The sequence below is a fragment of the Ranitomeya variabilis genome, chromosome 7, assembly GCF_051348905.1.
Source record: "Ranitomeya variabilis isolate aRanVar5 chromosome 7, aRanVar5.hap1, whole genome shotgun sequence".
In the NCBI taxonomy this organism is placed as follows: Eukaryota; Metazoa; Chordata; class Amphibia; order Anura; family Dendrobatidae; genus Ranitomeya; species Ranitomeya variabilis.
This window is the reverse complement of record NC_135238.1, coordinates 214335196-214348893: the sequence shown is the minus strand read 5'-3', so window position 1 is coordinate 214348893 and position 13698 is coordinate 214335196. Positions and strand designations below refer to the sequence as shown.

Sequence of the window (13698 nt, the reverse complement as noted above, 5' to 3'; positions counted from 1 at the left end):
CACTTCTGCATTTATCACCCACTCCTGGTTCTTACAAATACTGATGGAAAATACTGATCAAATACTGAAAGTGGCCTTATAGCGTATATGGTATGGTGCTTTCTTTTCCATATACAAAAAAAAAAAAATGCCCCCATGTCTTTTAGAAATATGGCACAGTTTACCATTTTTATTCACCATGGCCCTTTCATACCTAATGAGTCAAGTGTGAAAAGTTTCAAAAATGTACATATACTGGGCAAAAAATATACAGTAAGCTAAAAAGGATTTTTTTTAATTTTCCTTTTAAAGGATAAATGCTTAAAAGGTTTTCTGGTTTTATTAGTGATTTTAATACAGGTAGAGATAATTAGAAAGATGAACTTACAAATTCCCGAACTTCAAATATGACATATTACGCACATTAGACAGATTTCTAAAACACGACTTCATACATTTTTGCACAGTCGACAACAAAGACTTCCTTTCACAGTCTAGAAGAAACAGTAGGAACCTTCACAATAAAGAAAAAAAGAAAAATGGTACTGTATCTTCCCACAGAGTCATAAATCATTGCTACTAACGGCTCTGTACTCTGGCTAAAAGCAAGCATCTGAGAAACCGAAGATCCCTTTCCCGGCTTCATAAAGCAAATTGAAAAAAATCTTGTTCCGGGAAGGGCTGCATATGAGAACATTTTCGTCTGGTCCTATGGGAATTCTGCAAACAATTCTCTGTACACTGCAGGTCTTCTTGACCGGAACGACTTCCATGATCTGCACTGGGTGGGAACTCCAGCTGCTTTGAAGAGAGATTTCCAACATCTGTTCCAGAGTTACACAACACAAGATAGAACAGAGCTCTGGAGTCAAACCTTTGGCCACAATTTTTGTTTTCCTCTTTTGCCAAAAGGACCGAATAAGAAAAAAAAAAATTGGCATCAGGGGCTTATCTACAGCATTCTGGAATGCTGTAGCTAAGCCCTCGATGTATCCTAAAAGATGAGACAGGGCAGACAAAGTACGCCTGTCAGAGCCGCAGCGTGATGACCAGAAGAGGACATCATCTGATGAAGATAGGAGGCGCCGGACCGGACCGCGACACCCATCGGACCAGAACAGGACCGGGACCGCCGCTGGGTGAGTATAATCTAACCTCTTTTTCTCATCTTTTAGGATACATCGAGGGCTTAGCTACAGCATTCCAGAATGCTGTAGATAAGCCCCTGATGCTGGTGGGCTTAGCTCACCTTCCATTTTGGGGCTGACAGGTTCCCTTTAAAGACACACGCACATTTTTATTAAAAGTGTGCATATACGTTAATATTCTCTTCTACTGCAGCTCTCTTCGGTGTCCACCACTGGTCTTCTTCTCTTCTTAGTTAAGTCATCACAATTGCAAGTAGCCGACCAACTACGCGTGAGCCAGAAGTCTCTTCTACAATATAAGGGTAGGTGCACACGGCCGTGGATTCTCTCATCCGAGGTTATTGGGTCAATTATGCGAATTACACTCTGGTCAAACACCGATTAGAGTCTGATCAGAGTATGATCTGATTCTCTCTTGAGAAGGAGAAGACTGTAAAAAAAAATTCTCCATCTTCTCCATTCTGTCAGTGCGCGGAAATCAACTGCACTCAGGGAAAATCAGAACTTAAGCTTTCTCTTTGAATCTAGCGGTAACTTGTGAGCTTGCGCACTAAATAACTGGAGAAAAACAAAACGTGTCATCGAGGTGCGGACAGATTTTCTCCATGGACTCATTGATTTGTATGGGTGAGTGGAGTCCAAAAATCGGATCAAACTCGGACATGCAGCAATTTCTTCTCGGACAGAGACTATGGTTGTCTACACCTGTTCTAAGTCTATGGAACCTCGTTCTGACGATCCATACTTACAATGTAAAAGCCACTCGCGGGTCATACAGAGTGTGACCCAGAGGAGTCTGTTGATGTGGAGGAGGAGTGTCGTCACTCAGAAAAGGAGAACACCTTCTGGACAACAGAGCAGCTGATGGTGACTTAATACTACTTTAAACTATTAACACTGACCTACAAAGCCATCTATAACCTTTCTCCTCCATATATTTCCAAACTAATCTCTCAATATCTTCCCTCACATAATCTCCGGTCCTCTCAAGACCACCTCCTCTCCTCCACGCTTATTCACTCCTCACCCAATCGCCTATAAAACTTCTCCCGAATATCCCCCATCCTCTGGAATTTTGTGCCCCAACATGTCCAGTTATCCACCACATTTGGATCCTTCAAAAGAAACCTAAAAACCCACCTCTTCAAAGAAGCTTACAACCTGTAATGACCACACGGCCACCTCAACACCATCTGAGCTACTGCAACCCTCGACCTACTGTCTCCTTCCCCATAATCCTGTAGAATGTAAGCCCGCAAGGGCAGGGTCCTCACCCCTCTGTATCAGTCTGTCATTGTTAGTTTGTTTACTGTAAGTGATATTTATATTTTGATGTAACCCCTTCTCAGGCCGGTTTCACACGTCAGTGGCTCCGGTACGTGAGGTGACAGTTTCCTCACGTACCGGAGACACTGACACACGTAGACCCATAAAAATCAATGCATCTGTTCAGATGTCATTGATTTTTTGCGGACCGTGTCTCCGTGTGCCAAACACGGAGACATGTCAGTGTTCGTGGGAGCGCACGTTTTACACGGACCCAATAGAGTCAATGGGTCCGCGTAAAACACGGACCTCACACGGACATTCTCCGTCTGGGGTCCGTGTGCGTGCAGGAGACAGCGCTACAGTAAGCGCTGTCCCCCCCACATGGTGCTGAAGCCGGTATTCATATCTTCCCTGCAGCAGCGTTTGCTGTAGAGAAAATATGAAGAATAGTGTTAAAAATAAAGATTTAGGTGTCCGCCGCCCCCCCACCCCCTGTGCGCCCCCCCGCTGGTCAGAAAATACTTACCCGGGTCCCTCGCTCCTTCCTGGTCTGGCCGCGGCTCCTACTGTATGCGGTCACGTGGGGCCGATCATTTACAATCATGAATAGTCGGCTCCGCCCCTATGGGAGGTGGAGCCACATATTCATGACTGTAAATGATCGGCCCCACGTGACTGCATGCAGGAGAAGCCGCGGCCAGACCAGGAAGCAGCGAGGGACCCGGGTAAGTATTTTCTGACCAGCGGGGGGGCGCACAGGGGGTGGGGGGGCGGACACATGGATCTTTATTTTTAACACTATTCTTCATATTTTCTCTACAGCAAACGCTGCTGCAGGGAAGATATGAATCGCAGCTTCAGCACCATGCAGAGTGGGTACCACACGCTCCGTGTGGTACCCACTCGCCATACGGGCGGCACACGTGTGCCGCACGTATGGCCTCCGTGAGTTCCCAGGCACACGGACACGGATAACTCCGGTACCGATTTATTCCGGTACCGGAATTATCTGGACGTGTGGGACAGCCCTCATGTACAGCACCATGGAATTAATGGTGCTATATAAATAAATAATAAATAATAATACACTCACGTTTAAAGAGGTTGTCCACTACTAGTCGTCCACTTCTTAAACTAAATGTTAAGCCTTGGGAACACAATAAGGCTTATATTCATGTCCCATGCCGGCTCCATTCTTGTGGTGTCGGCACTCACGGTCCTGGGGCTATGATGCGTTGGAAAGACACAGGACGCCCGGCTCCCAATCAGTGCTGGTGTCACCATCTCCGCCTTCGGACAATCTGAACATTAAGAGGAAGACATGGCCACAGCTCATCCTGGACTTCCTCTTCATGTTCAGTTTGTCCGAAGGTGGAGACAGTGATGCCAGCGCTGATTGGGTGCCGGGCATCACGTATCATTCCACCGCATCATAGCCTGAACCACGAGTGCCAACACTACGGGAATGGAGCTGGCACAGGAGGAGAGTATAAACTCTTACTTTATCGGGGCACAACGTTTCGTTTAATAAAAAGGAGGTTGTCGTAGTAGTGGACAACTCCTTTAATAATTAATATAGAGATTAGAGAAATGACATTATATATAAATAATAAATAATTTAGTCTTATTTGGATTGTGCTATAAAGTTTATACATTAAAATGGGGTGAAAAATCATCATTATAAAATATACCATACATTATTACTAGGCCAAAATAGTTACAAGTGGGAAGAAAAAAGAAGAGGTAAAAAGCTACAGAAAACAGGCCCAAGTCCTAGCAGCCACGCGGCCTGTGCAACTAGAAACTTGGTATGGAGCAATTTGGTGATCTCTGTATCAAAAGGGTTCTCCAGTAGTTTTTTTTTTAAATAATAATTTATAGCCGAATAAGCCTAAAAAAATAAATTAAATGAAAATTATTCAATTATGCCAGAAACTGATCTTCACGTTTCTCCTTCAATTGGAAAAAAAATACCTATGAGTGAAGACTTTGTTTTTTTTGTTTTTTTTTATAGACCGAAACGTGTAAAGCTTCATTATAATCTGGAATTCCCGTTATATTACATGTGTTTTTTTAATGGAGATTTTTGAATAAATTTGGAATTTCTAACATATTCCTGGGTGCTGGATAAAAGTTTTTTTGAACATTTCAAATTGCCCATTTGAGGATACCGGCCTTGAAGAATCCAGGCATCTGAATTTCATAAGCACTTCTTATAGTGACATGGTGAATGTTCTCTTTTTTTCTATATTACCCCATCAATCCTGATTTTAGCAGCTGTACTTCTGATATTGGGTATGACAGGAAAGCATATGTCAGCACATGACTCTTCCGGTGTATTAGGGGGGCTGGCTGGCTGCTCATTTTAGTAGTTAAGCCAGCCCCCTTCTATTAGTGTCAATTAAATAGAAAATTGTCTCGACTAAATATTTAAATGGGATCATTCTGAGTTCGAACTCGACCAGAAATGGAGCTTCACAACCCCAAGGCCGGTGGGGATATGTGACCATCGGGGAACTGGACATAATTGCATTTTTATAGAAACATGATGCATTTATGTATTCTATTTTGACAAAAAAAGGTTTAATATATTATTTTTCTTTTGTTCATTTCTTCAGCTCCTCACAGGCTTCTATGGACATTTTTTAGTCACCACGTACACATTATAAAATCTACTGAACAGGGGGTCGAAAAAAAAAAATCTCTTAAAAAGGCAACAATAAATTTAAGCTTTACATTTCTGCATCCCATTTCTTATTTCTAAACTTTGTTTTGTATTAGGGTATGTTCACACAGATTTTTTTTTTTATGTTGATTTTGAAGCAGATCTTATTCAAAGTCTACATTTAAAAAAAAAAAAAAAAAAAAGCTCAGTGTGAACATATCCTTAGAGGAACCGCAATTAAGTAGCGCTCGATGATGACAATGACAACTATTGACACTTCTGATATCATAACCGAACATCATTTATTGTAAGGCTTGTTCTGTATTACAAATACCCTCCTAAATGTGATATAAAGTCACAGAATTCCATCTTCCACAATCTCGTCAGATATGAACATCCACACACTGTAATCAACCCCTAAAAGCCTTTATCTGTTTAACACATATGTCAGGGTCTTGCCCTGAGTATTTCCTGCTCCCTACCTCTTTAAATGTTATGGTTTCAGAGTTACAAATCATTTTTATTCTTTGCTGCCCCGGGTTACCATAGGAACTACAAATTGCATAGGGCACTGGGGAGACATCCATTCTAACTTCCAGGAAATTTAATATTTCAAATACCCACAAAGCGGAGCAAACTATCGGATAACAATACTATGTGGCTTTTACACAAATTGCATAGAGCGCGTTGTGTTCCAATCTAGTTGATCATCTCTAGGACATAAAACTCTTAAAATAAATAAACACAATATCATTAACTATTTTTTTAATCACACCATATTACACATACTCCAGTACTAATAAAAAATTAAAAAAATAAATAAATAAAATAATACAACCTAACATTCACACATTTTTTTTCTTTTAATTACCGGTATATCATTTTCTCCTACCAAGGTTATGTTTCCATTTGAAAATATACCCATTTTCTAACATTTCAATTTCAGAAGGAAAAATATATATATATATATATATATATATATATATTTTTTTTTTAATTTATTTATTAAGATTTTTCGCATTCATAATTTTCTTTTTTTCTGACATAAAACTTTCAGAAAATAGGAATATAATCAAATGGAATCATAACCCCATTAAAATGGATAACGTGAAAATAAAATACAAAAGTAGATATTTTGTAAGTATTAAAAGAAATAAATAAGAGAATCTTATAGTCTAAAACCTAACGACACTCAAAGTTAATAGATTGTTTATATGGGCAAATACAATTTCATGTATAATTTTACTTTTTCATGTGCTGCCTTGTATAGCACCAGCATATTCCACAGTGCTGTACATAAGTCAATAAATGTTAAATTTTATAGTGCACCCCCCACGACATAGCTCCTGTTCTAGGTATTGCATCACTCACCTAAAGAACCCTTCCATTGTTCCTAGAGAGCATAGACATGTCTTTCTCTAAGCACAGTTCATCATGCAAATGATTTAAGAGGGACCCAGATTTAGCTATGAAGGGAGGGGGGGGGGGGGGGGGGGGAGTGTGGAAGGCTTAATTCAACAGTTTAGAGCATCAGTTTCTAACAAGGCCAAACACTAGGAGATACTGCTAAATTCCTCATGTGTGGTAACACCCATTTAATCTGCTTGAAAGCCAGGCTAAAAAAAGAAAAAAAAAAAGATACACGCACAACATACAATATTCAACCAAAACAAAGACAGACACAATTATTAAACAAACACACTAAAATGTATTCTACCATCAAGAGTAAAACTATAAATTTAAAACAAGATTCTTTTTTTTTTTTTTTTTTTCCATTTGTCTTTCTTCTTTTATTTTCCAACCCAGGCTTGCTTACTTCTTCGTCGCCTCTTTTGAACCCTCCCCACCCTCCAACCTGGGGTCAGCAACTAAGCAAACAGATTACAGAGCAGAAAGAAAGAAAAAAAATCCAGTGTAACAGTCAATGTTTGTAAGGGCGACAAAAAAGGGTGACTTTAGTAGAAAAAAAATAAATAAATGGATGGAACGGACCTTATTTTTCATGCTTGCAAAAGTTTTAGATCCCACAAAGCTTTAATAGGATTTCCTGTAAATGGCAAAGCTATGAATGTCAAGTGATAGATTACAAGTATGAAGAGCCTTGTATTCTGGTCATGTATAGGAAGTGAATGTTTACTGCTAAACAGAATGTTCCCGCCAACCCTCCCTCCCTCCAGGAATGCGATTATGGACATTGGATATTTTGTCCATTAACTGAAATCACGAGTACAGTGGTTGCTTCACTGGCAGCTGGGACGCTGAATAGGAGGTGCGGTGGGAGTAGACGTCCTTCTCTGTCACCCTGGATAGAACCCAATGATATACTGTACATTTCACACCCTTTAGGGCAATTCACAGAATGGGATGTGTAGGACACACAAGTACAATTACATCTGTCAATCTTTGTGCTGTACATTCCAAAAATATTCTGACAGCAGATAATTGTGTGGTTACGCCAGGACAGATTGCAAAAATACGTATATACAAAAGGGTCTACACAGTTTTTAGGCTTTTATACAGGAAAGATATATATCTTGGTACCGTGCTAGCCAGTGGATAGAAAAGTATTTAGAATTGAGAGTCCTCGGCAGTTGATACCTTTTAATGGCTAACTGAAAAGATGGTAACAAATTGCAAGCTTTCGAGACTACTTAGGTCCCTTCATCAGGCATAGACCTGAGTAGTCTCGAAAGCTTGCAATTTGTTACCATCTTTTCAGTTAGCCATTAAAAGGTACCAACCACTGAGGACTCTCAATACTAAATAGGTTTTCATAGTATGTAATAGGTTTACCAGTTCCTCAAAAGCACTATGTAGTGGGTCAACGTTTTACTTCCGATACAAAAGTTGAAACATATTCCGAACATCTATTTTAAAAGAGGAAGTAAAGGAGATTTTATTTAGAATAATCCAAAGTATTAACATATGCCACCCAACTGGCCCCATCCACCACACTTCTAACGAAAAAGAAAAAAAATATTTGCAAAAGGAAAAATGTATACTAGGTACGAGATTCTTTACAAATATACCGGTATGTGACCTATGAAAGTATATATAGGAAAAAGAAAACATTTTCTAGCATTCCACAAATATTCAAAATAAAAAGTCCTACATACAAAATTCTAAACAGTGACAACTTTTGGAAACATCTACTAGAAGGTCACTCCCATTGTCCAATTGGTTACATTTTTTTATGCTAACCATGAATGCAAAAATGACTATTAAGATCAAATTTGCAAAGTGGGGTTGTTAAATATTTTTGATCAAAAGAAGTGTCTGGATCCTAAAAATGCAAAGAGTGAATCTTATGATTCAAAGTATTGGTTAAAGAAAGATCCATCAAAAACTGCACCATATGAATGTGGCCTAAGCGGGAAGAAACGCTTGGTCATCAGCAGTTAAAAGGCTTAGAAGGAGTTGGGCAAAACAAATTAAATGGGAATTATAAAAAATATTTATTTTAATTGAAATTTGTATACATACATTTATTGGAAAAATTAAATCCATTCTCCACAAAAAAAAAAATCTATCTATATTAATAGCAGAGTTACTTTAAAGTTAACTTAAAGTTAATCTTTGGCTTAAAAGAAACATTTTAAGAACTTTAAAAAAAAATAATCTAATTTCTACATATCTAAACCTGTTTAGCTCCTCATTCAGCAGTATAGGAGAAAATGCTTTTTTTAAAATCAACATTTACTTGCCAGCAGTCTTCTCTTTTTGCTTCTTTCTTACTTTTTTAGCCTACATTTTCCTTTACTAGAAGCATATGTTCCCATCAATAAGGTAGACAGGAAATCCTACAGAATGGAAAGGACTTTACGGGTCAAAAAGTCTTTGGCAATGAAGAGCCTTCCTGGAATGCATTATGTCTGTTCCCATCATAATCTGCATTCTGGAACTTTAAGGACAGTTTTGTCAAAAGAGAATTAAAGGTAAAAAATAAATAAAAAAAAGAGTCTATAAACTAGATTATTAGGTGAGAGGATACAATGTATTTTTGCTAACTTGATATTCTATAAATGTTTATTTACAAACAAGTCAAATCCGTTGTCAACTAAATTCTTATGTAGTTAACAAGCAATTTAGCCCTAAAATGTGTGACCCCTCTAGACAAAGCTCAGCACCTGTCATCTCTGGACACCTTATCCATCTAGAATGCATTAACAGTGTGAGTGATGCAGAACGAAAGCTGCCATATGAAACTAGACAAAAGACCAATTTATTAGACTTATAAAGAAACGTGATCCCTTCTGCTGGAACTGCATCACTCATGATGTAAGGCGAGTCCACACCCCTAAATGCACTCACATCAACGTTCAATTGGTGGCCCTCTGAAACGTGTCAGTATGTCCGTACCACCCAGAACGTAGCGGATTTTTATTTATTTGTTATACGGTTTTATTACATTCTCCAGAAAGTCTGGTTTTGATTTGAACAGTCACGTATAAACAACAGTCACGAGAGCCCCCCCCCCAGCCTCCATTTATTCCCAGGCTCAGGGCAAAGCTGTCACCTCTTCTTAATGATGAAACACAAGCACAGACCTCAATGAGAGGGCCAATATAATTGAAGCAAATGTTTAATTACAGTGGAAGAACACACAAGATCACTTACTATTATTATGTATGCACATACAAGCAACAATAACTGCAAAAAAATATATTTTTTCATTCTCACTGACGATCTCCATCTTAACAAGTCAAGCTTTCCCTGTATCTTTATAAAATCAAATATAAAACTGTCAATAATAAAAAAAAAAACGATTATGCTGGAGACTGTCACATGTGTCGGTGGATGTGACTTTCCAGTGTGATACAATTGGTTGTGCAAACGGTTAGCCAAAATGGTAACATAAAGGAGATTTAACACCAACGTCACTGGTACCCTGGTAGAATAATCCCCGCACATTTATATTTGGTCCATTGCAATAAGCAAAAAAGAATTAAAATAAATAATGTAAGTGCTGCTGATTCACAGAGCTTCCTGGGTCTCTGAATCTTATCTGCATACACAAGACTGGGCAGAAAACTCACATCCGCACACAGTACAGCCCTTCCAGTAAGAGGCCTCACCCTCAGCAGTTTTTTTTTTTTCTTTGCATCTCAATGGTGCACAGACAACAGCCACAGGCACACAGACAACCTAAAGGATGAAGCACCTAATTAAAGAGTTACAGGTGGAGTGAGAAAATACTGTACACCCCAACTAACAATTTGCCCTTTACAGTGTAGCCACAGAGGGCAGGGTGTGTTTGATACATTGACACTTTATGGGGTTTCCCTTTGTTGCACTGAATGAATCAACTAAAATCTGTTTAAGCAAAAATATAAATAAAAAAAACAAAAAGTAACAAAAAATGAAATAGTAAACAATCATTTGTAAATATATAAAAGTTTGCTAAACAATTTATCAATATTTACACTTGCTTAATAAAATTAAAAAAAAACTGAAACAAAATGCAGCTCTAGGGTTTCCAAATGTAGTTTGACTGTGTACAATATTGATACAGATGTTATTTATAGGAAGAAAAAAGCAACTTTGTGTTCTATGCAAATTTTCACCCATACTTACTTACATTACAATATTGACTGGACTGAATCTCGAAAATTGCATTGAGTCTGGCAAGAGAGATTCAACGATATTCTAAATGACACAAGCCATTGCTGTAATAAAGAGGCAAGGTGACTGCAGCATATGCCCCGAATACATTACTGTATCCGTGACATAATGAGGCGCACATCACCCACTGCTCAGATACATTGGGGAGAGCAGATCACTTACAGCCTTCACTGTTCATATGATGAAGATGATCAGAGCCCATGGACAGTACACAGCCAACAGGACATATGATTACAAGGATTTTCCAGTGACTCAGAGTATCCAGCCTAGCAGAACCTGGGGCTCCGAGTCCCAAAGAAGAGATCTCTATAGCAGCACAATCTATATATACTCATGTATGGACCATGCAGAATAGGGGGATGGGGTTATGGATCGTTACATATGGATACTGGGGATATAAGTCCAACACAGAGCTGGAGATTACAGTATGATTTTTTTTAACCAAATACTATTTAGACCATTGAGTTATATATAATCCAACCCAGTGTTGGACTTTATTTTCCAAGGGTCTATATGTAATAATCCATAAATCACATCCCCTATTCTGCATGGTCCATACATGACGAGTAGATACAGAAAGTTGTATATGTGTTACAACCAGCAGATGTGATTGTATATGGTCTACAACCACACAACACCCAAGTATATTGACCACATACAGTATACAGACGATATCCAATATCCCAATTCACATACAGTCCGGACATCCCAAACTGTATACCTATAACACCAGGGGGATACATATATATCAGATCAACAGTCTATCCATCCTCATCGCACCAAACAAGATCACATCTGTACAATCAAGGCATTAAATCTGCTAGACGTCCTGGAGATCACATCTGTACAATCAAGGCACGAAATCTGCTAGACGTCCTGGAGATCACATCTGTACAATCAAGGCACGAAATCTGCTAGACGTCCTGGAGATCACATCTGTACAATCAAGGCATTAAATCTGCTAGATGTCCTGGAGATCACATCTGTACAATCAAGGCATTAAATCTGCTAGATGTCCTGGAGATCACATCTGTACAATCAAGGCACGAAATCTTCTAGACGTCCTGGAGATCACATCTGTACAATCAAGGCATTAAATCTGCTAGATGTCCTGGAGATCACATCTGTACAATCAAGGCATGAAATCTGCTAGACATCCTGGAGATCACATCTGTACAATCAAGGCATGAAATCTGCTAGACATCCTGGAGATCACATCAGTACAATCAAGGCATGAAATCTGCTAGACATCCTGGAGATCACATCTGTACAATCAAGGCACTAAATCTGCTAGATGTCCTGGAGATCACATCTGTACAATCAAGGCATTAAATCTGCTAGACATCCTGGGGATCACATCTGTACAATCAAGGCATTAAATCTGTTAGACGTCCTGGGGATCACATCTGTACAATCAAGGCATTAAATCTGTTAGACGTCCTGGGGATCACATCTGTAATATCAGATCCTCAGCACTGAAGATCACTATTCTATAATGCAACATGTTCTCCCCTCTAGAACACATGAGATCACATCATCAGGTCTGCAAGACATCTGTACAATCAGCAAGCCATCCATGAGATCATATGTGCATGATAAGATCTTCCACATGCCCTGCGTACAGGAAACAGCATCAGATCTGCCACCACCCTCATCTGTGCAATCAGATCTGCAACACATCTGTACAATGAGCCTCATGATCTCAGATGTCCTGCAGATTTCAGCACGCCCTCCCTGGGGTTTCACTCATCTGTACAACCAGTACATGAGATCTGCAGGAGATCAATGAGATCCTATGCGAAGGATAAACATCTTCACCACAGTCGTGTAAGCACATCGTCTAGATCGGCCGCTCTGCTCCTCCGTACAATCAGATCGGCTGCATTTCCAGACATCACTTCTGCACACATCAGACCTGTACAAAGCAGTAAGATCCTTTCTGTACAATTCAGGTCGTCCGATCACAGCTGTACGACCGGATCTGATGGCGATCTTTCTCACCTGCTTCCTATACGGGGTTCTCACAGGGTTACTGCTACTCGGAAAAATCATTCCTGGTCCGTGCTCGGATCCCGCAGCCTCGCCGTGCCCGTGCGTATCCTCCGGCAGAAATAAAGGCAACTTTGTCTGCAAGTTTCCCCAACTCCTGTGCGCGCCGCCCGGGATGCAGGCGGCCACCGAGCTCACCGGCTGTCTCCCCGCTCAGCACGACACACGGCCCGGCCGAGGGACGAATGGAAGCCCCGGTAGTATTATTATTGTGTGCCCCTGGCGCTCCGCTCAATTGGCCGACACTGCCATCAAAGCGACTTCATTGATCTGCCAGAGACTTCCCCGCAGAGCCGATCCCACCTACCACGGGACGTACCAACACACGGCGCCGGGGGGAGCCGCCAGACTACAGCGCCCATTGTCCTGCAGGTAACCGCTCACTCAGCCTCCGGTCACGTACTTACTATACTGTGCATGAGACTGACTAACGAGCTGCCGGTAACCGCCGACTCACCCCGACAAACCGGGGTAACACTCCGGCAGCCTCCCTCAGCCACCCCCCGGCGGTGAATGGTCGCGTCTTCCAGGCATACCACACATTCCTCGGTGCAGCCATCACCTCCTTCCTGTGCTCAGCAGTGAGAGCAGCGAGCAGGCGGCTCCGAGGGGAAATGCTGGGGACTGGCTGCCTGGCTGGAGGCACAGCTAGTGCCCGAGAGACAGCTAGTGCCCGAGAGACAGCTAGTGCCCGAGAGACAGCGAGTGCCCGAGAGACAGCGAGTGCCCGAGAGACAGCTAGTGCCCGAGAGACAGCTAGTGCCAGAGAGACAGCTAGTGCCCGAGAGACAGCTAGTGCCCGAGAGACAGCTAGTGCCAGAGAGACAGCTAGTGCCCGAGAGACAGCTAGTGCCCGAGAGACAGCTAGTGCCGGAGAGACTGCTAGTGCCCGAGAGACTGCTAGTGCCCGAGAGACTGCTAGTGCCAGAGGGACTGCTAGTGCCAGAGAGACAGCTAGTGCCAGAG

The 13698-nt window shown here is 41.0% G+C and overlaps 1 protein-coding gene across 7 annotated transcripts in view; it reads right to left on the bottom strand.

Moving 5' to 3' along the window:
* Positions 1-13373, bottom strand: part of RBMS1 (RNA binding motif single stranded interacting protein 1) — a 165410-nt gene extending 152037 nt beyond the window's left edge. The window contains exon 1 of one of the 7 annotated variants that reach the window (XM_077272854.1): positions 13269-13373. Coding sequence is in view for 6 of the 7 variants with exons in the window: in XM_077272848.1 (XP_077128963.1) it covers positions 12685-12735 (51 nt within the window). In the remaining variant the exon portion in view is untranslated. Of the gene's footprint in view, positions 1-12684; positions 13084-13268 lie in introns of those variants that run through there. The other 6 variants (XM_077272848.1, XM_077272852.1, XM_077272849.1 and 3 more) reach the window with 6 other exon arrangements.
* Between the last annotated feature and the right edge of the window lie 325 nt (positions 13374-13698).